Source organism: Macrobrachium nipponense, chromosome 45 (assembly GCF_015104395.2).
Source record: "Macrobrachium nipponense isolate FS-2020 chromosome 45, ASM1510439v2, whole genome shotgun sequence".
Classification (NCBI taxonomy): Eukaryota; Metazoa; Arthropoda; class Malacostraca; order Decapoda; family Palaemonidae; genus Macrobrachium; species Macrobrachium nipponense.
In genome coordinates, this window is record NC_061105.1 from 3,679,877 (window position 1) to 3,706,011 (window position 26,135).

The following is a 26,135-nucleotide window of genomic DNA, read 5'->3' on the forward strand; positions in this document are numbered from 1 at the left end:
ATTTTCATTTAGTATTTTTATGTGTTAGTTGTATGTGTGAAATTCGTTCTAGTGTGGCTGATGCGAAATCAAGCTGCTATTATTATTATTATTATTATTATTATTATTATTATTATTATTATTATTATTATTATTATTAATTATTATTATTATTATTCATATATTTTTTTTTGTCCATTTGTCTTACTTACTATATTAAAATCAACTCGCTTAATTCTGCCATTCTTTTTAACAGCATTTGCCTAAAAGAGGGTCTTCTACCAAAATATTATTATTGTTATTATTATTATTATTATTATTATAATTATTATTATTATTATTATTATTATTATTATTATTATTATTATTATTATTATTATCATTATTTGCTGGAGGACGACATACATTTATATAGGTTTTATAGAAAATATTGGCTTTTTCAGCAGCGTCTATTTTGTATAGAAGAAGAATAGAGAAAGTTCTATACAAAGTAAACGCGGCTGACATAGCTGCTATTTTCAATAGAACCTGTATTATTATTATTATTATTATTATTATTATTATTATTATTATTATTATTATTATTATTATTTTTATGTTCTCCAGTCAACCTCAGTCGTGGCCCTGTGGTCAATTTCAGATGAGTTTTACAACTTCTAGCAACTTTTTGTTGTTCTCGCTTTGTTGTTGTGATGGATGTTGTTCGGTCTTGTTTCGCTCGAAACAATTTTTTTTTTGTCTAGATTTGATAAGTTTTGGAATACGGATTGATGGAAAGTTTTTTATGTTTTTGAAAACGCGAGTGTATGAAGAAGATTTAGTCTCTCTCTCTCTCTCTCTCTCTCTCTCTCTCTCTCTCTCTCTCTCTCTCAATTTCAGCCCCAGGTTGTTTCCTCGCTTCCCTCTCGTGGGGTCGATCTCTGGCAACCCTCTAGTGAAGCTTCAAATCTGCCTCTCTCTCTCTCTCCCTCTCTTTCTCTTTCTCTCTCTCTCTCTCTCTCTCTCTCTCTCTCTCCTACCCAATGAACCTCGCAGAACCCGCCTCTTCCCCACCCCCTCCCCCCACCCCACACCATTCACACCCCAGTAACCCCCCCCCCCCCCCCCCCCGACATCCCCGTCCATCGATAAAAACAAGGAAATGGGTAATGTCCATCTAACCCAATATCTTTAGCTGTATCTTGGAAGTATCTCTCTCTCTCTCTCTCTCTCTTTCTCTCTCTCTCTCTCAGACAAGAAATAATGGATGGAAACTAGAACTGAAGAGATACAACACATCCCATTGTGGGAACTTCTTGATATACAAGATATGTGACACGTGGAATAAACTGCCATCAGAAAGAAGTTGTAAACAGTAACAGTGTGGAAGAGTTTAAAAGAAAGCTAGACAAAATCATTAGGGGACTGTGAATGCACAGTAAAACCTTCTCCTACAGATAAGTGAGCATACAATGTCTCTTTCTAAGGATGGGCTTACAAGTCTTTGAGACATCCTAATCCTTGTAACGCCTTCTAACAGTGCTTCAACTGCTTTGAGAGGTTCTCCTCCTGTTACACCTTTCAAACCTCTTTCCTGTCAATTTCCATTTTAGCGCTGAATGACCTCGTAGGTCCCATGCAGTGCTTGGCCTTTGGCTTGAATTCTACGTTCAGTTCTCTCTCTCTCTCTCTCTCTCTCTCTCTCTCTCTCTCTCTCTCTCTCTCCAGGCTAAAGATGTCCGTCCCAGAGACTAAATGTCCTTCATTAATCTGGAATTTTCGAGACTGTTTATAAATCTCCCGAAGGCCTATAGATAGATAAGGGAGTTCGAGGGGCGTAGCCGTCGAAAGAGGGACTTTTCCCTATTCTTGTGGGGGTGGGAGACCGGCACCCCCCTCCCCGTCCCCCCCAAATTGATTTGTCATCAGACGGCCGAATTCGAAGCTTTATTGATGGAAAGTTTAGTAATAAGAATAATAAGAAGAAAGGAATGAGAGAGAGAGAGAGAGAGAGAGAGAGAGAGAGAGAGAGAGAGAGAGAGAGAGAGAGATCAATTCTTTATTCAGAGAATATGAGGTATTCAAATATTTGAATATTTAAATATATATATTTTCCCAGAATATAAGTTTTACAATGGAAATGAATTTCTGGATGTCGTCTTCTCTAATGGGCTCGGCAGAAGTCTCTCTTCTTCCTCCTCCTCCTCCTCTTCATTTTTCCACCGAAGCTGACACTTCATCCTACTCTTTTCCAGCCTTATTCATTATTCATCTTGGAAAAGATTCATATCCTAGAGATTGGTTTCACGTGTTAAACTCCCTTTCTTTTCTTTCAACTTCGAATTATTTTGGATTTTTTCGTTTTGGGGGAGAGTTTTGCACCTCTTGTTTCACCTGAGAGAGAAAAAGAGAAAGAGGGAGTGTGGGGAGAGAGAGGAGAATGTTAGAGTGTGAGTGTAGGAAAGTGTCTCGTTAGATAAGTATATGTGAAACCAGCAGGGTGTTGGATTTATGAATAACTTTAAGGACTGTTGAGCCAAGTACTCCTTTACGGAAGTGAAGTGTGGATGTTAGCTGTAAGCAAAAACAACAGCAGTGTTGGATAATTGTGGACGTCAGTGTATGAATAACTTAAGGATTGTTGAGCCAAGTACTCCTTTATGGAAATACAATGTGGATGTTATAAGCGAGTTCAAAGAAAGTTGGAAATAAATTATGGATATTATAAGCATGTAAAAATAACAGGGTGTTGGAGGTTTGTAAACGTCAATGCATGAATAACTTGAGGATTGTTGAACCAAGTACTCCTTTATGGAAATGAAGTGTGCATGTTATAAGCGAGTACAAAAAAAGTTGAAGCTTTATAAATGCGTATGAGAATAGAGTGGAAGGACGTAAATTCTCTCTCTCTCTCTCTCTCTCTCTCTCTCTCTCTCTCTCCTGATACCCGACCTCCTAATGGAATCTTTGGGCACAGACGCCAATTCCCATCCTCATCCCGGCATCTCAAAATGAAGGAGGATTCCTTCTTTCTTTTAGCCACTTAGATCGCTGAACAATTGGGTTAGTTCGCCACCCCCCCCCCCACCCCCTTTTTCTGGCATGGCGTTGTCAATTCGTCAAGGGGTATTGAGACGAGAGAGAGAGAGAGAGAGAGAGAGAGAGAGAGTGAGAATTACACAATAGTATTGAACTGAGGGGGAGATATAAAGTTTAGTAAGTTGTTCAAATAAATGGTTTTCTTAGTATGTATATATATATATATATATATATATATATATATATATATATATATATATAATATTATGCAGAGAGAGAGAGAGAGAGAGAGAGAGAGAGAGAGAGAGAGAGAGAGATTATCAGACCGATGTTAAAAAATACAGAGTGACAGAGATCGATAATTTTGAGGGAGAGGGAGAAATGAAATTAGACCACGAGTTAGATGAAAATTATATGTAAGAGAGAGAGAGAGAGAGAGAGAGAGAGAGAGAGAGAGAGAGTCGTATTATTTGGTAGATGCCAACAGATATAGCCTGGCTAATAGACTGATAGATGAAAAGAGCGTTCCCCTCCCATGTTGTGTTTGGGATTATGTTCTGCGTATTCTGAATACAAAGGTCTGAATACTAAAGCTAATGCTTATTCTGATTAATCACAGATATTAGGGAAAGTGACCTAAAGGAGGGATGATTGGGTATTTGTTTCCTGGTTCGCGAATTTTAATTAACTTGAGGTAAATGACTAATTGTTAATGATAGATCTAACATAAGAGAGGAGATGATACATTGGATAATGAAGGTTTGGTTTAAAACAAAAGAAGGCGAACGTAAGGTCAGAGAAAATGCTATTTTTTTCTCCCTCTTTTTGAAATGGGTTTTCGTGGTGGTTGGGGGAGAGAAGAAGAACTCGTGGGGAAAAAGAGAAGGAATTTTTCTTTAGTTACCCCCGAGGCGTCGTCGGGTGAGGATGCCTTACTAGCGCGTCTTGGCAAGGCCATCTAGCTCCTTTTTCTTCTTCCTCCTCCTCCTCCTCTTCCTCCCCCTCCGCCCCTTTTTCCCCAAGCGTCCTGAAATATGTCCCCGGGCCGCTGAAAAAGATTGATAAAGACATTTAAGAGACGTGGACGATGGAAATCGCGACGTATCTCGACGTAAGGAAATGATATCATGATATCGGAATCCCCTTTTCGAAAGAGATAAAACCAGAATGCTTCCGAATGTGGGAAATCGTCGTCTGAGATGATACTCCGCGTGTGTGGTGGGAACATGACTCGAGGTGATAAACGGATGGAAATTGGACTGAGGTGATTACTGTGGGCGAAGTGACCTTCACAACTCAGGTCCCTCTCAGTGAACCCAGGTGATTTGCTATCGGCGAAGTGATGGTCTCCTATGCGAGTCCCTCTCAGTGAACCCAGTGAAGGGGTCCAGATGATTGATGTAAACCGTTTTCATTCGACCGTTTCCCCACAACGACTTCGAAAGACATGATACATGTCGGTTGGAAGTTCCTCCTCCCTCTCTTAATGGTAATCTTCATAGGACTTCCTCCGACGGGAGCCACCACTAAGTACTCGAACTGCCTCGGTAGATGTGAGCTGGAGGTCGTCAACACCCACGAGCTCTTAGCCAGGGCTGAGGACATCCTGTCCTTCCAGCGGTTCTTCGACCCCGAGATCCTGGGCACAGTCCTGCACGGCGTGACGAGCCTGAGGGTCGTCTGCAGTCAGGCTCTCTTGGGCGAAACTGTGAAGCCCTTCCAGTCTTCCTGGGCGCCGTTCATAGCCAAGATCCTCGAGCTCCACGTTCAAGGGTGCCGTGTGCTGTCCCTCGCCCCAGCTGCCCTGAAGGACTTCAAGAGCCTCACCTCCCTCAGGATCGACAACGCCGAAGAGGGGACTCCCTTCATGGCGGCCGAGGGCGGGCTGGAAGGGCTCCGGAACCTGGCCTCCTTCACCCTGACGCGGGTCAGGCTCAGGTCCCTCAACCACAGCCTCTTCCACAACCACACCAGCAACAAGCTCATGAAAGTCTACCTGAGCCACAATTCCCTGGACGACATCGACCAGTGCACCTTCTGTGGGATGCAGAGGCTCAGTGACCTTGACCTGAGCTTCAATCAGCTGCGGGGGAGTGATATGGAGTTCCTGCATTGTGTCCACGCCCTTTATTTGCTGAATGTTTCTCACAACACCATATCCAGTATCAGGGCCGATACTTTCCAGTACAATGAAATCCTGCATACGGTCGATCTGTCGCACAATAAACTGAGCTCGTTCTCTAGTGTTGTCCGCCTTCTCAACAGGACTAAGACTTTGAAGGAGGTGTTTTTGGCTGACAACCCATGGAAGTGTAATGTGACTTCACTCGTCCAACTGAGATATCTTGGGGGTGTGACGGGCGTACGGATAGCCGACTGGGATACTCTACAGTGCCTGGACAAGGGCAAATGGGTAACTGCCCAGCAGCTGGTCTTCCCTTTCACTTTCGGGCACATTTTTCGTTTCTGGCATGCCTTGCTCATCGTGGCTCTCATCCTCCTGTGTCTCTGCAGCGTTTTGGCTGTGAAGTGCTTTGCAGAGCCCCTACACGAAACCCTTCCAGTGGCTTTGTGGCGTCTGATGAGGAACAGCCTTAGGCCCTCATCCAGAAGGATGGAATTCACGGAATCATTGCCCTCCAAGGTCCAGCATTCTGGAAACTCGCACAGTGCGGGCAAACTTCAGAGTGCCGAAGAGGGCCGTAGCAATTCCACGAACTGCGAAGGCAACCACACTGGAAAAGGTGACGGGAAGGCTGCCTGAGGACGGCCGTCAAGTGTCGGAAGTTATCATTGGGAACATCATTGCTGAAAATAACAAGAAAGTCGACTCTGCGGCGCCCGCCACTCTCGTGCGCGTAAAGTCATCGAACGACGTTAGCAGAAACAGAACTGACAAGAAAGTTAGCCATGTGAGTGATGTTTCTTATGTGTCCTACAAAACATCTTTGGAACATGATGCAATGGGAATGCAGGTGAGAAAAAAGGCTCTGACGAGAGTGAGAGTGGAAATGGTGAGACCAAACGGCTTAAAGATGAAGGTGAGGAGGGAGATGAGGCCATCGCGGACAAGAATGAGACACAAGATGGAGGAGACTTACCGTTGACAACCTCCGCAGGTGAGGGAGTGCGAGATTTAGAATAATATCATGTGTGTATCGTCTATGCCACGATTGTTTTTAGTTTTCTGTAAAAGAAAAATATTGAGATGGCTATTTCTTTGTCCGTCTACACTTTGTCTGTCTGGGCTCAGATCTTAAAAACTATGAGGCTAGAGGGCTGCAAATTAGTATGTTGATCATCCACCCTCCAAACATCAAACATACCAAATTGCAGCCCTCTAGCCCCAGTTGCTTTTATTTTAGTTAAGGTTAAAGTTAGCCATAACATACATCTGGCAACGATATAGGGCAGGCCACCACTGTGCCGTGGTTACAATTTCATGGGCCGTAGGTAGTTTGTTTGGTAATAAGATATGCAAAAAGTTATATATCTAGTTTCCAATGAAAATATTGGCCAAGGCGGACCTCATAGCTGGCAACAAGAGATTAGACTTTGGGAGAGATAGGAATGCAAATCAGGATAGAAGGATTTTCTAAGGGTTGGATTGCTCAGCCATTATTGAGGAGGGTTGCAGTCTCTATATTGCTGTTGTTATCAACACAGAGATGTGTTTATATATATGTATATATGTATAACTGAATCACGAAAGTTTGGAACGTGATAAATGCAGAAATAAAGGTATAAGCCACGAAGGGAAGTGAAACACTGGAGTAGCTGCAAGATCTTTCGACTCAGCGTCCTTTACTTAGCAGGCTGCCTGAAATACATGGATGTCCTCATTCCTTTTGAGTCTTGTTATCTCTCTCTCTTTTCTCTCTCTCTCACTCACTCTCTCTCTCTCTCTCATCCTGCTCTAGGTAATCAACTGTTCTCCCGTGGAGCGTGAAACAGTACCACTTACCACCGTAACAAAGTGAGCCCCCACTAATGAGGAACAGAAATGAGAAAGGTCTCTTTGCAACGGAGCATGGAAGCAATTGAGTTACATACAGCAGATCATACTATACAAATAAAGACAAAATCCACGAAGGAAAGAGAAATGATGGAGTTCTGCAAGGCCTTTCGACCTCTTGTCCTTTACTTAGCAGACTGGAGAAATGCATAAAAATAATAAGTTTACAAAGAATGTTTGTATGGAGTTCTGCAGGGCCTTTCGACCTCTTGTCCTTTACTTAGCAGACTGGACAAATATTATAAAAATCATAAGTTTACAAAGAGTGTTTGTATAAATGACAGATGGGGATTATAAAAGGGAAGAGAATGTGTACCTGGAATCCAACACAACTGAAGAATTAGTAGATCTATGAAAACAGTTAAGTGGTTTTATAAAAGATTACAATTCCAGTTGTTCCATTCAATCCAGAATGGAGTGTCTGGAGTGTCTCCACGCCTTTGGTTATGTCGGATCTCCATTCAACTCTGTTGACTTTCCAAGGTGTTTTTAATGCTCCAGGAGCATAGGAACCGCCCACGCCCACGGAGTGTGGGAGGTGGTCCACAATGCTCATTACACGCCTAATTGCCTGGCCTTATTTTGAAAGTTGTACTACGCTGGTTTATAGCCATCTTGGAATGAGGTTTAGTAGAGTATATTGTCTGGAAGTTAATTCTGGTTTCGTCTTAGGCGTAATTACGGAAGTATAAGGATCAGTTATAATAATAATAATGATAATAATAATAATAATAATAATAATAATAATAATAATAATAATATAATAATAATAATAATAATATACGTCAAGTAGATGCTACAAAAAATAATTTTTAATACTTCCATCAAATATTGCTTTGCAGTTTGAGTGGCCTTCTTTACTTTTAACCTGGAGATTTTTCTCATTTCGAATAAAGAGAGAGAGAGAGAGAGAGAGAGAGAGAGAGAGAGAGAGAGAGAGAGAGAGAGAGAAGAATTTTTATGAGCATCGTCATCGTGTTCTGTCCAAGAGTCTTATTACGTTGTTTTTCAAAGACGGCGCGAAAATGTGTTTGTGCTGAAAAGACTTTGAGAGAGAGAGAGAGAGAGAGAGAGAGAGAGAGAGAGGGGAACGTGACATAATTACACGTTTTCAAAAGAGAGAGAGAGAGAGAGAGAGAGAGAGAGAGAGAGAGAGAGAGAGAGAGAGCGACAGGGCGAGTTTATTGAAAACGTGACAGAATTGCAACACTATTTTTCCAGAGACAGTTTCTGAGCGAATTTGTGAAGAAATAAATAAAACTCCTGGGGGGTAATAGTGCCGTCAGTTCCCCTCACGCGGTGCACTGTAGGCATCAGTTAAGGTTCTTTGCAGCGTCCCTTCCATTCCTTTTACTGTACCTCCGTTCATATTCTCTGTCTTCCATCTTGCTATCCACCCTCTCCTAGCTAATGCTTTTTGAGGTTTTCAAACCTTCCTGCTATCAATTTTCCCTCGCAACGCTGAATGACCTCATGTGTTCCAGTACCTGGCCTTTGGCCTAAATTCTATATTGTATTCTGTTCTACTTCCAAGTGGGATTTAGCCAAAATAAAATTCCCAAAATGGGATTAAGCCCGACGAGGAAGACGCGGCGGCGTGTGTCATGAATAATCCAGAAGAAATGGTGCCCCCCCCCAGCTCCCCCCCCCCCCCAACAAATAACACATCTATCAACTTGGCATTCATAAGCGCCACCATGCCACACTCACTAGTATTATATATATATATATATATATATATATATATACATATAATTATTATATTATATTATATATACTTCTCGTATTCTGTCGACGCAAATTAGATGTTTTTTGTTATGAAGGAACGTTCTCTGCAATTTTTTTTTTTTTTGCAGCTCTCACCTGGAGGAGGAGGAGGAGGAGGAGGAGGAGGAGGTGGGAGGCTTGTATAGTTAGGTCTTAAGACGTTTCGACGTGGTCTTATTTTTTATTTTTTTTTACACTCGGTCTGTTTTTTTTTTTTTTTTCTATCATTGGTCTATGTTTTTTTCTTAGACGTTTCGAGACGAGGTCTTACACTCTCTAGGTCTGTTTTTGGTGTATCTTTGGTCTATGTGTTTTTTTTTCTGGTCTGTTATTTTTTTTTTTCATTTTTTAAAGGTCTATTTGTGGTCTCTTGGTCTCACTTAGGTCTTTCTTTTTTGTTTTTTTTTGGTCTGCTGTTTGCTCTGTTTTTGGACTACTCTGGTCCCTTTTTTTTGGGGGGGGGGGGGTGGCGGTCCGTCTGTGGTGTCTTTTTTTTTATTTCTTATTTTTATTTATTTTTTTTATGGTGTTTTTGGTCTGTCTTTGGTCTCTGATTTTGGCGGATGGATAGACGAAAAGCCATTTCAATTTGTCTACAGAAAACTTAAAAAACGCCAACGAGGCGTGATGCGACCTCCAGCTTACTCGGGCGCGTGCTAAAACCTACGGTCAAATAGCGCATTGTTTCACCAACGAAAATTAGAATGAATAAGCTCTATTTTATTAGAAATAATTTTTCTTTACTGTTTACCATGCACGTTATTTGTTTTTTTTACATTTTCAATCTAATAAATAGATTATATATATCTTATCCTAAAATTCCTGTATCTTTAACTCGACGCGAAACACCTTTTTCAGATCTTTTTATGCTTTTCTATAGGTGTTTCAGTACCCCCCCCCCCCCCCCCCCTCTACCCCCCCCCCAAAAAAAAACAAGAACTAGACCAACAGCAAGAATGAAAACATCAACAACAAAGCAGTTTGCAGACTTACTCCCCGAGTGAGAGAAAACAGAGGAGAATCATGACATATACGCGTATTGCACCAAAACCTCGAAAGATCCTGTTGATTTGTGGAACTGCTAAAGTTAGCGAGATGCTATGTAAGTCCTATCATAAAGAGGTCTTCGCTAATGTCGAGCGAGAATTGGGTATTCATTGGTGGGTTCGGCCGCACGGAACTGTGGACCCTTGAATGTAAAATGAGCGATGGAAAGATAAAAGATGAGGAACTGGGGAGTCGTGCAAATGGTAGGAGAGAGAGAGAGAGAGAGAGAGAGAGAATGACGCTTAATGAGACGGAAAAGAGTTGAATGATAAACATGGCTACACGTCAGCTTTTTCTCTCTCTCTCTCTCTCTCTCTCTCTCTCAGTTATATAGACGCAAATTATTCTTGTCACGTGATTGGTAAGATATTTATTCTCTCTCTCTCTCTCTCTCTCTCTCAATTTTATAAGAGCAAAACTTTAAGTAATAGTTAAGTCTTTCTCTCCCTCTTTCTCTCTCTCTCTCAATTATATGAAAGCAAATCTTTGTTAAGTAATAGTTAAGTCTCGCTCTCTCTCTTTCCCTCTCTCTCTCTTTCAATTATATGAGCAAATCTGGTCAAGTAATAATTAAGGCTCTCTCTCTCTCTCTCTCAATTATATGAAAGCAAATCTTTGTTAAGTAATAGTTAAGTCTCGCTCTCTCTCTTTCTCTCTCTCTCTCTCTCTCCCAATTATATGAGCAAATCTGGTCAAGTAATAATTAAGGCTCTCTCTCTCTCTCTCTCTCTCTCTCAATTATATGAAAGCAAATCTTTGTCAAGTAATAATTAAGGTTCTCTCTCTCTCTCTCTTTCAATTATATGAGCAAATCTGGTCAAGTTATAATTAAGGCTCTCTCTCTCTCTCTCTCTCTCTCTCTCTCTCTCTCTCTCTCTCTCCTGAAATAACGAAGGAACAAATATGTCCCGTCGATATACTAAGCATATCTCGATCTTTATCTCATACGTAACGCGGATTTAATTTCCGCTAAAGACTTGTCGGCAGAGAGAGAGAGAGAGAGAGAGAGAGAGAGAGAGAGAGAGAGAGAGAGAGAGAGAGAGAGATTACCAGTGGGCAGGATGGTGAACAATATTGAACCAATGAAATGTTACTTAGTAAACGTTCACAAGAAAGAGAGATAGCGTTATGATTGAACGAGATGAATTATGTTAAAGAAATAATAGTTTATAATGCGAGTATTTCAGACCATAATGTCATAGAATTAACAGTTCATTCCAAAGCAAGTGAAAATAGAGATAAGCAAGAAATGAAAAAGTGGGAAGGATATGGAAAATACAACTTCTACAGTAAAAATATAAAATGGTCAGAAATTAATGAAGAATTAAACAAAGATTGGGATAACATTTTCGTAAGTGATGACATAAGGGTAAATACGGAGATATTATATAAAATATTGGAGAAAATAGTGGAAAAATATATACCGAAGAAGAAAAGTAAACATCATTCATGCATACCAAGAGACAGAAGGATCTTGTTCCAGAAAATCAGAAAGTGGAAAAAAGGTCTTGCAAAAGAAAAAAATGCATGGAAAGTTATAGAACTAAAAAGTAAGATAGAAAATGCAGAGCAAAAGATTATACAATCAAAAGAAAATGAAAAACGGGACTTGGAAGAAAAAACCCTATTAAATATCAGCAAAAACCCCCAAAACTATTATACTCATATGCGAAGAAGATGAATAAAAGAAGAATAGAAATAGGCCCTCTGAGAATTGAAGGGAGATTAACGAATGACAAAAAGGAAATTTGCAACATACTGGCAGAACGATATAAGAGAGAATTCACCCCTAGAATAGATAATGAAGATAATGATATGAGAAGATGATGAGTGAATATTTAGCTGACATAGATATTAATGAAGCTGATATTGTGCAGGCTATTAATGAAATTAAAAATGGAGCTGCTGCAGGGCTGATGGAATTCCTGCTATTTTGTTAAAGAAAGTAGTTCATTCTATCGCAAAGCCACTTGCAATATTATTAAGAGAAAGTGTAGATACAGGCAAGATTTATGATGAGCACAATTAGCATATATTACCCCTACTTTCAAAAGTGGATCAAGACTAGAGGCAAGTAATTATAGGCCTGTGAGTCTAACATCACATATTATGAAAGTGTATGAAAGGGTAATGAAGAAAAATATTATTGAAACATTTAATAAAAAATAATTTGTTTAATAAAGGACACATGGTTTTCGTACCCGGAAAAAGTACACAAACCCAACTGTTAGTCCACCGTGAGAACATATTCAAAAATATGAAAAGCGGAAATGAAAACAGATGTGGTTTATTTAGACTTTGCAAAAGCTTTTGATAAAGTAGACCATAATATATTAGCGAAGAAATTAGAAAACACAATATCGTGATAAAGTGGAGATGGTTTAAAAGAATTTTTACACAACAGAAAACAGATAGTTATTGCAAACGACGAGAAATCGGATGAAGCCAAGGTAATATCCGGTGTGCCGCAAGGTACGGTGTTAGCTGCAATACTGTTTGTTATTATGATTGAAAGACATAGACAATAATGTTAAGGATTCGGTAGTGAGTAGTTTTCGCAGATGACACAAGAATAAGATAGAGAAATTACTTGTGATGAAGATAGGAACGCTCTACAAAGAGACCTTAACAAAGTATATGATTGGGCAGAGGTAAATAGGATGGTATTTAACTCTGATAAATTTGAATCAATAATTATGGAGACAGAGAAAGAAAGCTATATGCATATAAGGGACCTAATAATGAGACCATCACAAATAAGGAAGCAGTTAAAGACCTTGGTGTGATGATGAATAGGAACATGTTTATGCATGTCAAATAGCAACTCTGTTGGCAAAATGTAAAGGCAAAAATGGGAATGTTGTTACGGCACTTCAAAACAAGAAAAGCTGAACACATGATTATGCTTTATAAAACATATGTTCGTAGTCCACTTGAATATTGCAATATGATATGGTACCCACACTATCAAAAGGCATATTGCACAAATAGAGAGTGTACAAAGGTCCTTTACAGCTAGAATAGAAGAAGTTAAGGACCTAGACTACTGGGAAAGACTACAATTCTTAAAATTATATAGTCTAGAAAGGAGAAGAGAACGCTACATGATAATTCAGGCATGGAAACAGATAGAAGGAATAGCAGAAAATATCATGGAACTAAAAATATCAGAAAGAGCAAGCAGAGGTAGATTAATAGTGCCCAAAACTATACCAGGAAAAATAAGGAAAGCACACAGGACATTAATCCACTACGCACCAGCATCGATAATGCAGCGTCTATTCAATGCGTTGCCAGCTCATCTGAGGAATATATCAGGAGTGAGCGTAGATGTGTTTAAGAATAAGCTCGACAAATATCTAAACTGCATCCCAGACCATCCAAGATTGGAAGATGCAAAATATACCGGAAGATGTACTAGCAACTCTCTGGTAGACATTAGAGGTGCCTCACACTGAGGGACCTGGGGCAACCCGAACAAGATGTAAGGTCTGTAAGGTAAGGTCTCTCTCTCTCTCTCTCTCTCTCTCTAAATATAAGTACCATGTGTGTGCAGTCATTCCCAATTTTATTTACGATAAGTTTCATAAGTTTCGATTTCATTTAAAATATTTTAATTTTTTAGTTTAAAAATGCGACATGCAATTTACTGTATATATTAATTTTTATACATTATTTGCGTCTCATTTTCATCGGTGTTGTTAGTTGAAGTCACCCATGAAAATCAATCTTAGAAAACGGGTATATGGTTTATGGCAAACCGCGCTAGTTTTATATGGCTGCCACGCCTGTTTTTATTTATTTATTTATTTATTGTTATATATAAAATAATATTCGTAACTCTTGTTTTTAAGGGATACTTTCTTAAAATTTGCTTGAATTCTGTTGCACAGTGTTTAGTAATATCCTCTCGGTGGTCAGTTATTCCCTGAGACAATTGGAAATTTCACGAATTCCCTGAAAACTAAAGGGATTTCGTGAAATTTCTGGTTTCACAATCTTACCGTCACGGTCTAGGTATAATATACCTAGACTGTGCGTACCGTAACATATATAACGGACGAGATTTATTCCGTTTCAATTAATCCCTGAGAGAATTGGAAATTTCACGAATTCCCTGAAAACTAAAGGGACTTCCTGAACTCTGGTTTCACGATCGTACCGTAACATATATAACGGATGTTGCCTTTATATAACAACACCGGTAGCGTTCGCTCGCTATGATGGCTAAGAAATCCCGCGTAAATCGATATATGAGAATTAAAAGATGGAAGCTATATAGGCTTTCAGCGGGAGACAACGCCCCATCCCTCCCATAAAGACATACCCATCTCTCTCCCCCCATCCCCTCCTCCTCCCTACCCACCCCCAAACCCCCGCCAGCCACCACAATAAACGCTTCGTTAGCCCCAATGACAGCGTGTAAGATCTGGGAGTGTACGACACAAGTCCGGCTTTTTACGAGGTGGGGGGAAACTTGCAGTGACTGGGAATCGACTATATATATCGGATGGGTTCGTAAATAAAACTTTTCCAGTCTATAAAAGGGTTTAAGGAGAGAGAGAGAGAGAGAGAGAGAGAGAGAGAGGAGAGAGAGAGAGAGAGAGAGAGAGAGAATGGGCAATAGGTAACGATAAAAGCCAGAGGTAGGCCTACTTGTTTGATGTAATAAGATGGGAATAAAACACACACACACACACACACACACACACACACACACACACACAGAGAGAGAGAGAGAGAGAGAGAGATTCATCTATTAGTTTGCCCTCTCAGGTACTCGACGAGAGAGAGAGAGAGCCCATAGTACTAAAGTCTAGAGATCTAGAGACACCTGTCTTCAAAGAAAATGAGAGAGAGAGAGAGAGAGAGAGAGAGGGTACTAAAGTTTAGAGAGACACCTGTCTTCAAAGAAAATGAGAGAGAGAGAGAGAGAGAGAGAGAGAGAGAGAGAGAGAAGGAGCTTCTTACTTATAAAGGCAGCGAAATCATCCCTTAGGGACCTTACCCTCGTCTGTTGGTCCCAAATTGAATAACCGCTCGATTTGATGGCTGGCCAGTGTCCCTTATTTACCACAAGAAAAAAACGTTTTTTTTTTTATTCTCGCTTAGCTAAGGGAAAGGTGTTGGGGGGCGGGGGCAGGGGGAGTGCGTGCGTGTGTATGCTGGAAGGGGAGATACAATGTCGGGTGATTCTCGTGTTACAGTGAAAACTATAATCCTAAACTGCTTCTGTTTGAGACACTTTCCCATTTTTTCGTACATCTAGACTCACAGCCAGTGATGCATTGTGGGTGATTGCATTGCTCTTTCCATCTGCATTAAAAGCATATTGTATAAATATGTAGTCCTATACCATTCATGTTTACTGAAGTTAGCTTTTCATTCCTACTAACATTAATTCACCATCACTCTCAACCGTGCTGAGTGGGCGGGGCTTAATAGTGAGGTAAAGCTGCACAGAGTTCCGTAAAGCCTTGCCAGGTTTATCATCATCATCATAAAGCATAGGCTGTATTTTTAGATGTTTGTTTTCAGTTTTAGTCTCTCATTTCACTATAAGCAACCAACTCAAGTCATAGGGAGGTCGTTAGTTATTAAATCCACCGAAAAAAAATTCTTAATCATAAACTTGAGTTAAGCCAGAGCTAAGTGATCTCATGAGTATACCTTTTGACAATTAGAATAGATAGTTATGTTATGCTTTCCATGATAACTTTAACTCCCTAAAGTTAGATTACGTAGTCCAGTATAAGTTCATGTGGATGAAATATTAAGGGTTTTTGACCAGATTAACTAAAAACATTAAGTGTTTAGGTAAGTTATGACTAGAGAACCTTTCGGGGGTAATGTAGAAAATGTTAGCCAAGGTAACTTTACAAGCCTAAATTTGAGAATAGTTTAGAGTTGTTAGTTCGGTCAGTTCGATAAGAAACCTACTTTTAATAAGTGGCTTAACCTAGTAACTATGGAGTGGATTTTCATACCATGCTGTTAACAGCTATGCAGAAGCATGTAGTGGAAACTGTCTTTAATGAGTAGAAAATAAAGTAAATTAGGTGAATAAAGACATGACTGAATATGTATCATTGTCATGTACTGTTCATATTAGTATTTAAAATTATTGGATTCTCTATCAGCTGACTCTCACGACCAACTTTCTTTGCCGCAGGCGTGGCGACAACTCCAACGGAAACTCAGACGATGGCCATGGCAGGACTCCGGGGACTACGGCAGTTCGGAACGGCATCTTGGATGACCGTTGCTCAGCCCCACCTGAGCACGTCCACGGACAATCCCGAAACATCACCACCGTCCCAGAACTTACCGCCAACGCCCGTTGAGTTTGAGTTCATGGATGGTAAAGGCAGTAGGAGCAACACAGCGGTCGACTTCACTCATCATTCTCCCACTCCTTCTCAAGTAGCTCAGGGTCCGCCGTTGGGAAACTACAGCGAGTCGGAGAGCATGCAGGACTATCATCCAACTTACTACCAGAATGGCAATCTAACTCCTCAGGCTAGTTGTCAGCCTGTAATTCTAGAAGAGAAGAAATTCCGGAATGTCTGGTCAACTACCAGGGTGTACCCTGCTAGTAGAGTTGGTGACATGCCAGTCTGTCATTCATGCCTGGAAGCCTTGTCGTTACCTGATGTAAACAACACCAGCTATGTATGGGACGACGATCAAGGCCTTAGGGAGTCAGTGCAACAACACTCACCCTTTGGTAAAACGTCCTCTTTCAGGCGACGCAGGGGTATGGGTGCGGGCATCGAAGATGCTGACGACAACACCTCACCCATCGCACGTGGAAGGTATTCTCACTATATCAAGAGACCAAGAAGGAATATGGGTGACAAATCCATTTACAGAAGCTTAGAGAGAGGAACCAGGAGGAGAACTTTCGACTACCAGAGTCGCGTGGCGTCTCAAGACAAGTACTACTACGAACTGTCCACGCAGAACAAGGAGCACGTTGCCGTAAGAGAAGCAGCTGATAGTGGAAATGTTATCGGCAGATTGTCTCACACAAAGGAAAACAGTGAAATCTTTCTGAAACAGAATGAACGTATGATGCCGTCGTCAGCTGAGCCAAGAGGCGGTCAAGTTCCTGCTCAGGGACAGACTTCTGCTCACAGTTCAGTGGTGATCCCAAGAAGAGAAAATGGAGGCCCAGTTTCAGAAATCTCTGGACAGGGGCCTGTTAGCGACAACTCCACCGGTGCTAGGGAGAAGAGCAGCAGGCATGAAGAGGAGACGTTCCGAAGGTATCAGGAGTGTCAACATGAGGGAGGTACCGGCAGAAGGCGCTCCACGCCAAAGTCGACGACTCCTGTGGAGGATGACGGAGACCACTGTGACATTGATATAGAAGCGCAAGCATCCCAGATCATTGATGTTGTGGAGTTGCACGCCCAGAGCAATTGTAAGACATCTTGAATGAGGAATTCCTAGGGGGCCAGAAATTAATTGAAATGTACTTGACAAATTTTGTAATGGAAGACGTTTTATATTTACCTCAAAGAGTCATATCATTGTTGTCTCTTAGAATTGCCATTTTTCCCTTAAACTTATCTTTGTCAACTCCAAGATATTTTCGTACTATATTTCATAATTACAAGTGTGTTAAGGGGCAGTAATGGCCAGGCTACCCAGAACATTTTGGCATTGAGAAAATCAAGGTTATTCCTTTTAAAAGCATTTATATATATATTAGAATTTATGAAAACAAACTAGGAATTCATTGAGTTGTACAGTGCTATAGTAGATTCACATCAACCGTGCATCCTGTGTCTAGGCCAGTCCCTTACGACGCTCCTGATTGGCTGTTGATAAGCCAATCACAGGGCTGGAAACTCTCAGTCTCTCTCGAGAGAGTTCACAAAGGCAGGATGTAGTATGTTCCACCTCTCCTGATGGATACTTATGTCTTTGAAAAAAATCTACACGTAAATCTGGCTTGATATGCTTAATATTCCTTCGCAAAAGAAGGATTGAATCTTGGAATTTATCAGAAAATAAAAATAAACATTAAATATATTAATCTCAAAACTGCGAAATGGTTTGCTATATTATCAATGTTCTCATGACAAGTACATTTTTTTGAATTATTTTATACTATTGACTACACCTTTCGTAATCATGTATTATATTATTATTATTATAATGTATGTCGTGTCGGTGTGGTGAGATGCTTTGGCTGATAATGAATGTCGTTGTAATGAATGTCATTGTATCCATACAATGCACACAGATGTCATCATCTTTGTCTAACATAATTTTGCAAGTCCAAATGCGTTTTAATAATCCTGATTCACTTAATTGTTATATATTAGATATATATAATATATATATATATATTATATATTATATATATATCTTATATATATAGAGAATATATAAATATATATATTATATATATATATATTATATATATATATATATAATATATAAATATATTATATATAATATATATATATATATATATATATATACTATATATATATATATATAATACATGTGTATAGTACAGAGAGAGAGAGAGAGAGAGAGCACGGAATCTATGAACGGTCATTTTTGCATTAAATAAAAGTAGGATTGGTCTACTTACCCGTAAAATCGAGTAGTACAAGTCTTGCGACTGAATTATGTCTAGCTAAGCGCGAAACCTGGTAATGTATCCGTTATTATTATTAACTATTATTATTATTCGTAGTAGTAGTAATAGTTAGTAGTAGTAGTAGTAGAACTAGCAGTAGCCAAACCTTGATAGAGAGAGCTGTTATCGTGCTTATATATTTTGACGATCTTCTGAAACGCTTATAATTGTCAAACATAATAATTAATTAGACATTCTAACGTCATTACCCCTATAACGACTCGAATCTGGAGAGTAATTGCCTCGTTTGGCTCCGTCATAGATTGAGAAAACTTTAAGTTCTCTGTCTTCGTACACCGTCGGTCAGTCTACCATACCACTGTTCGTGTGTGTGTGTTTTTTGCTTTTTGTTATTAATCTTATATTTGAAATTGAAGACCACTGACCCCCCTGAAAAATGCGCTTGTAGGTCAGGTCACTACAGGAAGGTGTGGAAAACGTATGTGTAGTGTTATTGCGTACGGCAAACTGTCCTCAGCTTCATGAATGAATCACATGTCCCTACTATGAGATTCAGGGCCTCTGTAACACGGTTTTTTGGACTTTGTTCCTTATCAAAACATCGCATGTAGCTGAAAGTTGACTCATATATAGTTTACAACCACACAAATTTTGTCAGCATTATCAATAACCTAAACCCGATAGTTTTAATTTTTATAGAGTAAAAAATATCGAGCCAACGCCATGGCCAATGATTACGAGCCAAGAGTTGAAAAACATTCATTATGTAAGCAAGGTAAACACCGTTTTACGAAATGTTGCCCCGCCCATCCACCAGAAAGAAACTCATTCACCTTGTTCCATCGGCTCTGAAACCCATAGCAGTCAAGAATGGCTAACAGGATTTGGAATTCTCTCCTTGGTTGCAAAACTGCATTTGTCTTACGACTTGCAACTTTATACAGTCAAGAGAAAGCCCATGGCCATACTTACTATAGCCTGAATAGGTAATTATTCAGTTTCTAGTTTAAATCCAATGTTTATGGTCTGATTTGTATTTAGCGTAACGTGATTATAATACTTGTAATGTCATTCAGGATTTTGAACATTTTCATTAACTATTCACTATGCCACCAAGAGAGAGAGAAAGAGAGAGATTGAATGTAAGCAGTCTTTATATTACTATTTTTGTTAAAATAAGATTTTTATCCAAAGTAAATACAAGCTTGTAAGTGCTAAAATCTCCAGCAGACCAACGGATCATCCGATATTATTATTGTTCTTCTTTTTTAGGCCGTACGACCGTGTTGGATATAAAGACTTTATGAATGGCGGAACGATACATAGATGTGGGTGGGGTGTCTGTGCTAGCGTAGTAATACTACTGTAGTAATAGCAGTAATATACGTTTATGCCAACTGCTGGGATCCTTGAGGATCATTTAGCATTTCTTACAACTACTCGAGAAATTAGTTTTTATAGCCAGAAGTTACATTTTCTAATCCAACAATGCCCATGGTAGCCTTCAGTGTTATCCTGAATTATAACGAGACTAAAGTGGGTGGAGCCTCATGAAGTCATCATTCTGACGATAATTATGGGTGAAGGTTTAAAGCCGAAATACGGTACCGGCTTTTTTTTTTCAGTAAATAGGTAGATAGCCAATAAACAAGAATTGCTTGACATTGGATATAGCAGTTATCAAATCAAGCTTGTCTACTGTTTTTGAAAATTACCAACTATTCCTTACATCTTGTCAATCTGATTGAGACCTATAAAGTAGACTGTAATTTCTTAGGAAACTTATTTTGGGAGTTAGACTAATAATCCAAGTGTTTTTTTTTTATTTATTAACATCTTTTGTTGGCTTGTTCATTATGACAATTATCAGTGGAGAGGTTCCAGAGTTCATAAAGGTGTACTGCTTTGCTTGTATTTAAATTTGTATGTCATTGTTGCCAGAGGTTTAGTCTTCGTTACGTATAGCCAATCATCCATCGAGAAAGAGGGAAGAAATGCTGTCATAAGTTACGTAACGAGTGCGTTCGAAACCTTTTCTCTGAGTGAGTTGGCCCGTCTTCAAAAAAGGTCACTTTTACATTACAAGTACCAAATTTATTCAACCTACGTAATGCAGAATACAGTCAAAATTTATGTGTAGATATAATGTGTATTCTGAATAAGCGCTATATTTATGAAATGCATAGATAAAAAGTTATTGCGTGTTACAGAGGCCCTGAATCTCATAGTAGGTGAGAAAAATTAGAATTTTTGAGTAGTGAGCTGTGAAACTGCGTAAAAGATTGATAGCTTTGGTATTTTGTTATTACAATAGTTCCGTATGTTTATTATATACCATATGAATAAATATATTAAATAATATATTGTCATATTTATGCATATGGTTTATGGTCTTTCAGCTTTACATATATATATATATATATATATATATATATATATATATATATATTATATATATTATATATATATATATATATATATATATGTGTGTGTGTATGTATATATGCAGAAGCCAGGTACTATGTCGTACCTCTAAGTAAATGGGGATGCAATCCACAATGTGGTCTTGTTCACTGTGGTCTTGTGAACAAGACCATAGGTGATGGTCGAAAGCTTTAATCCTGTACAAGAATATATATTATAAACTACAAGAGGATTTTACTTCATTGTGGATTGTATCCCCATATGTATATACATATATATATATATATATATATATATATATATATATATATATATATATATATAATATACAGATATTATACAAGTGTACAGAGAATGTCTGTGCAGTTTTCGTTACATCTGTATAAGATTACTGAGGTATTGCTGTGGCATCTCGTATTTCACAGCCTGTGTGTGTGTGTGTGTGTGTCCTGGCAGATTCCAAGCCTACGTTTGCTTGCTCATTAATTTATTTAAATTTCTAAAATCTAAATAACCAAGCCCAATATAACCTTTCTGGAAAAAGGCATATAAATACATGGAAAATATGATGTTAGAAGAAAAGAAAATCTTTTATTTCTATCAATAACTTTAATGACTCGTTTGGTTTAGAGATCAATTGTTTAGCAATCCAGACGAGATATTTTACAAAGATCAAGAAGAGCGTGAGAACTTTGTAATCCTGGGATTTGTTTACAAACTGTAAACAAAAGGGTACGTGGTGTTAAATGATGATTTTAGGTAGTTTTGTCATATAGGACTTTAAGCACTTGTAGTGGTATTTGAGAAAGATAATTTGTGTACTTTCATTAACGTTCATTGACACCGCCTATATATAAGAAACGGTGACATTTGTAACTCAGTTCTTATTCACTCTTCTTCCAAACATTTGGAAGCTTATTGATGCTCTGCGAAAAGAAGAATTCCTTACACAGACCAAGATAATTCAGGCGCAAAGAGAAGATAATCCGCAAAAGAAGAAAAAATACCAGTCAACAGATATGAGAATAAAAATCTTGTAGAATCGTTTGATAGTGAAGATAAATTAGCTTTCCTTAAGGCTATTGCTCATTCGTTGCATTAATTTTTCTTTTTATGTTTTGATAGTTTAAACATTAGTTTTCTTATAATTTTTAAACTTCTACTGATTTATTTTAAATAGAATTTACCTATTTCAGGGTTTGATAAATTTGATAAAAAGAAACATTATGTATGACTTAAACAATCGATTAAGCATGTGTTTTCATACATACTTTTTAAACTTTTATTGATTTATTTTGCTCTGCATTTTCCTAAATTATGTTTTGATTTCTTTAGTAAAAGGAATATTATGTATAACTTTCATGATGGTTTAAGCATGAGTTTTTTATGTATTTATTGATAAGAAGGAACTTGTTACTTTATATTTTTTTTGCTTTTTAAACTTCTATGCATTTACAGTATTTTTTCTGATATGGGACCGAATTTTCTTGATTTTGTGCACAAGATGCTATATTTTATATTACACTGTATAGGTTTTTTGTTGAAGGAACATACCTTTTTCTACACTTTTATTAATAAAACTCTAATTCTATACCTTGTTTAATTTTTTCATCAGTTACATTACGATTTCATTGTCAGTATGTAGATAATTTCTGGGACCAAATTTTCTGAGACCGAACTTTTTATGGCTGCTGTTTCTGCAACTCAGGCATCGTCAACACAGTTTAGTTTTCAGGGTGGTAGTTTCGTCAGCGCACCTCATACCGAGCACTGTGGGCATTACTTATGTTCTTTGCATATTCTCTTTCTTCCTTCTGAATTTCCAAAGCCTCCTGACAGTTTATTCATATGGAAACTGCTCTGGGGTTTTTGTATAGGCCTAATCCTCATCTTTTAGTTTGCCTTTTGAGGCGGTTAGGCCTACGTATTGCTCAAGTCCTTTTGCTTATATAAGGTGGATTTCGTACACGATTATGACTCAAATTTAATTTTATTTTACATTTACCAGTTTAGTTTTTGTATAGGCCTAATCATCATCGTCTTGGCTTGCATTTTGAGGTGGTTGGTACTACGGTTCCTGATCTGTTTACTTTTGGGGAAAATTTGTAACGACAATATCCTGACCTCAGCAGGAAACGTTCTCGCTGATTCTAAACAGTATAGCCATTTCGATGCAAGCGGAGGTCACGTGGAGGACGTTCCCAGGTCATTCCCGGGTCATTCCCAATCGTCATGATCGTAGTTTTATTACCATGCCAATTTAACTTTGTCCTCCAAAACGTCGTTACTGGGAACTTATAGTAAGTGGCGCCGTGGGGCCTACCATTTTGGAGACCACAATACAACCCTCGATAAATGTTATTATAACAGGCTGCTCATAGGAGGAGAGTTGGGGCGGCGCCCCTTTGCTGGCATAAGGCCAAGTTAATCTTGGGGTAAGACCGAATGCCTTTGTTTTTATGCAGAATATTGTTTGCCATTTTTTGGTTGGTTAACATAGGCCTAGTCCAACACCATCTTGTTATTTATTTGATTTTTTTTTTTTGCCTAATTTTTTGGTATTTGTTTTACACTTGAAGAAGAGAATTTTTTAGATAATAATAATATGGACGCGATGGAGAGATAAATTCTCTCTCTCTCTCTCTCTCTCTCTCTCTCTCTCTCTCTCTCTCTCTCTCTCTCTCTCTCACGATAGACGGTTTCGACATCGAGATGAAATCAAGATAAGGGTAGGTAAAGGCAATACCACATCGGTTCTTAAAGTTATATACCCAAAATTTGCCCCACCCCCATGGGCGGTGTGGGGGGGCGGGGTATGACTCAATGCTGGTTAGGGATTTCTCTGAGGGCATGAGTTGAAAGTTGGGTATTAAAAAAAAGGGTAACATACATACACACACATATATATTATATAAGATATATTAAATATATATAATATATATGACTAACTTGAAGAAAAGTTAAACTCGGAATATTTTGTTTGGAATAAGTTTTGATTAACGATAACGTTACATTAAATAGCAGTATGTACGCATGTCATCAACATGTTCATTTACCGTTTAATGACATGTCGACTACAGTCAACCAACACGTTAAGCCTTTTTTTTTTTAAGTTTAAAGATGGAATAGTATTGTATATTTCGTCGCGGAATTTGGAGAGCTATTGCACGGCCCAGCGAGAATCCACCCCGAAATTAGGAGTGTAAGAAGAAGAAGAAGGAGAGAGAGAGAGAGAGAGAGAGAGAGAGAGAGAGAGAGAGAAGCCATGAATATGATTGGCAAAACCCCGAATCAGACAATACCCACCTGTCATAGTTTCCCCTCCCATCGGGACTTAACGCAAATATTCCATTTTCTATCACTTCAAACGGCTCGGGGCTCCTCACGAAGCGGCCGAAGCCTTCTCATGCAATGCATCTCTCTCTCTCTCTCTCTCTCTCTCTCTCTCTCTCTCTCTCTCTCTCTCTCTCTCTATGCAAATGAGCGTTAATTGTCATTCATTTAAGCCGCTGTTTGCTTTAGCGCAAAGAAAGAATCCGGCGCGAATGGAAGGCAGCGGTTGCTGACACATCCTCTTAAAATGGGCTAAGGTGGAAGGGATTGCTTAGAAGTGGGATGGATATAATCAGGCACACACACACACACCACACACACACAGAGAGAGAGAGAGAGAGAGAGAGAGAGAGAGAGAGAGAGAGATGATTGATACCCGGTGCAGAAGACGATTTAGCTGTCATATCGATACTATTCCTCATTGGACTTTTAGGTCTAATGATTTGCTCGAGAGAGAAACGTTCTCGCTTATTTAGAGAACGAGGAAAGAGAGAGAGAGAGAGAGAGAGAGAGAGAGAGAGAGAGAGAGAGAGAGAGAGAGAGGACTGATATCCTGTACGGGAGAACGTTAGATCTAATATTCCTAATTGAACTAGGTCTAGTTCTGTCTCTGTTTCTGCACGAGAGAGAGAGAGAGAGAGAGAGAGAGAGAGAGAGAGAGAGAGAGAGAGAGAGAGAGGTGGCGGGAGGGTGATTGACCCGTGCATGCGATGGTATATCAAGTTAAAGCAAACACGGCCTGTAATCCTGGGCTAGTGTTTACCCGGCTGACTTGTAGTGCAGGTTTATTCGGTCTCCCTGGGTGTTTTGGGGATCCTGGGGGCCCCGGGGGAGGGGGGGGGAGTGTTGGTTAAGGGAGGAATGCGCGAGAGGAAATTCATTTTACTTAAAGCTTTTAATGTTTTTAATTTATTTCTTGTTTCCCTATTTCTCTACTTTATTCTTTTTTCAGATTTATATTTGTGTCTGCTCTTTTTTTATTTATATATTTACATATTGGTATAATAGCCTTTTTAAACGTACGTACGCACGCACACATGCAGGCAGGCGCACCAGAGGACATAGTGGACTAGAGGTAACAAGCTCTCTCTCTCTCTCTCTCTCTCTCTCTCTCTCTCTCTCTCTCTCTCTCTCTCTCTGCAACGCCATTATTATCATTATTATATCATTATGAAAGTCACCTGGAGTAGTACTATAGGTCTAGACCACTCCCAACATCATCGAGAATTTAAAAAGCCATTGACATATCAATGGATGATTAAATTGGTTACTGCTGCTACTTTTTACAAATCCCTTTCACCGCCATATTTGTTTAATTAATTGGTTAATTAAGTTGTTCTGTTCTGGCCGTGCTACTGTTGCCGTGTTTGTGTGTGTCTGTAGGTGTGCGTGTGTGTATGTGTACACCCAGATGAAAGAAGCGACTTTGATATGAAGACTGACTGCATGGTAACGAGAGAGAGAGAGAGAGAGAGAGAGAGAGAGAGAGAGAGAGAGTATTTCCTTTCCTTTCTATACCTTCCTCCTCCCACCCCTCCTGTCTTGTAGACCAGAAAAGTGGGGGCGGGGGGGAGGGGGGTGGGACTTCTCTCAATGATATCCTGTGGATGGACAGGTGCATACCTCTCTCTCTCTCTCTCTCTCTCTCTCTCTCTCTCTCTCTCTCTCTCTCTCTCTCTCTCTGGAGGTTAAATGGGGGATAATTATGGCGAATATTTTATTTATTTAGGGGCAGGAAAAATACTTAGGCCTATGTATACAAAGATATATAGTAGCCCTATGTATGAAAATATATGTGCCTATAGAGAAAAATACATAGCCTGTGTATAATATATATATATATATATATATATATATATATATATATATATATATATAAATATAGACCGTTGTATACGAAAAATATATAGACCTAAATATACAGAAAATATT

General features: G+C 39.0%; 1 protein-coding gene across 2 annotated transcripts in view; it reads left to right on the forward strand.

Annotated features, from left to right (window-relative positions):
• The window catches only part of LOC135214086 (uncharacterized), a 25,851-nt gene extending 7,826 nt beyond the window's left edge, over positions 1 to 18,025 (forward strand). Inside the window, exons 1-2 of one of the 2 annotated variants that reach the window (XM_064248192.1) lie at positions 14,261 to 14,340; positions 15,999 to 18,025. In XM_064248192.1, coding sequence (XP_064104262.1) covers positions 14,337 to 14,340; positions 15,999 to 17,266 — 1,272 coding nt within the window. In that variant the 5' untranslated portion in view covers positions 14,261 to 14,336 and the 3' untranslated portion in view covers positions 17,267 to 18,025. Of the gene's footprint in view, positions 1 to 14,260; positions 14,341 to 15,998 lie in introns of those variants that run through there. The other variant, XM_064248194.1, reaches the window with a different exon arrangement.
• The last annotated feature ends 8,110 nt before the right edge of the window (positions 18,026 to 26,135 follow it).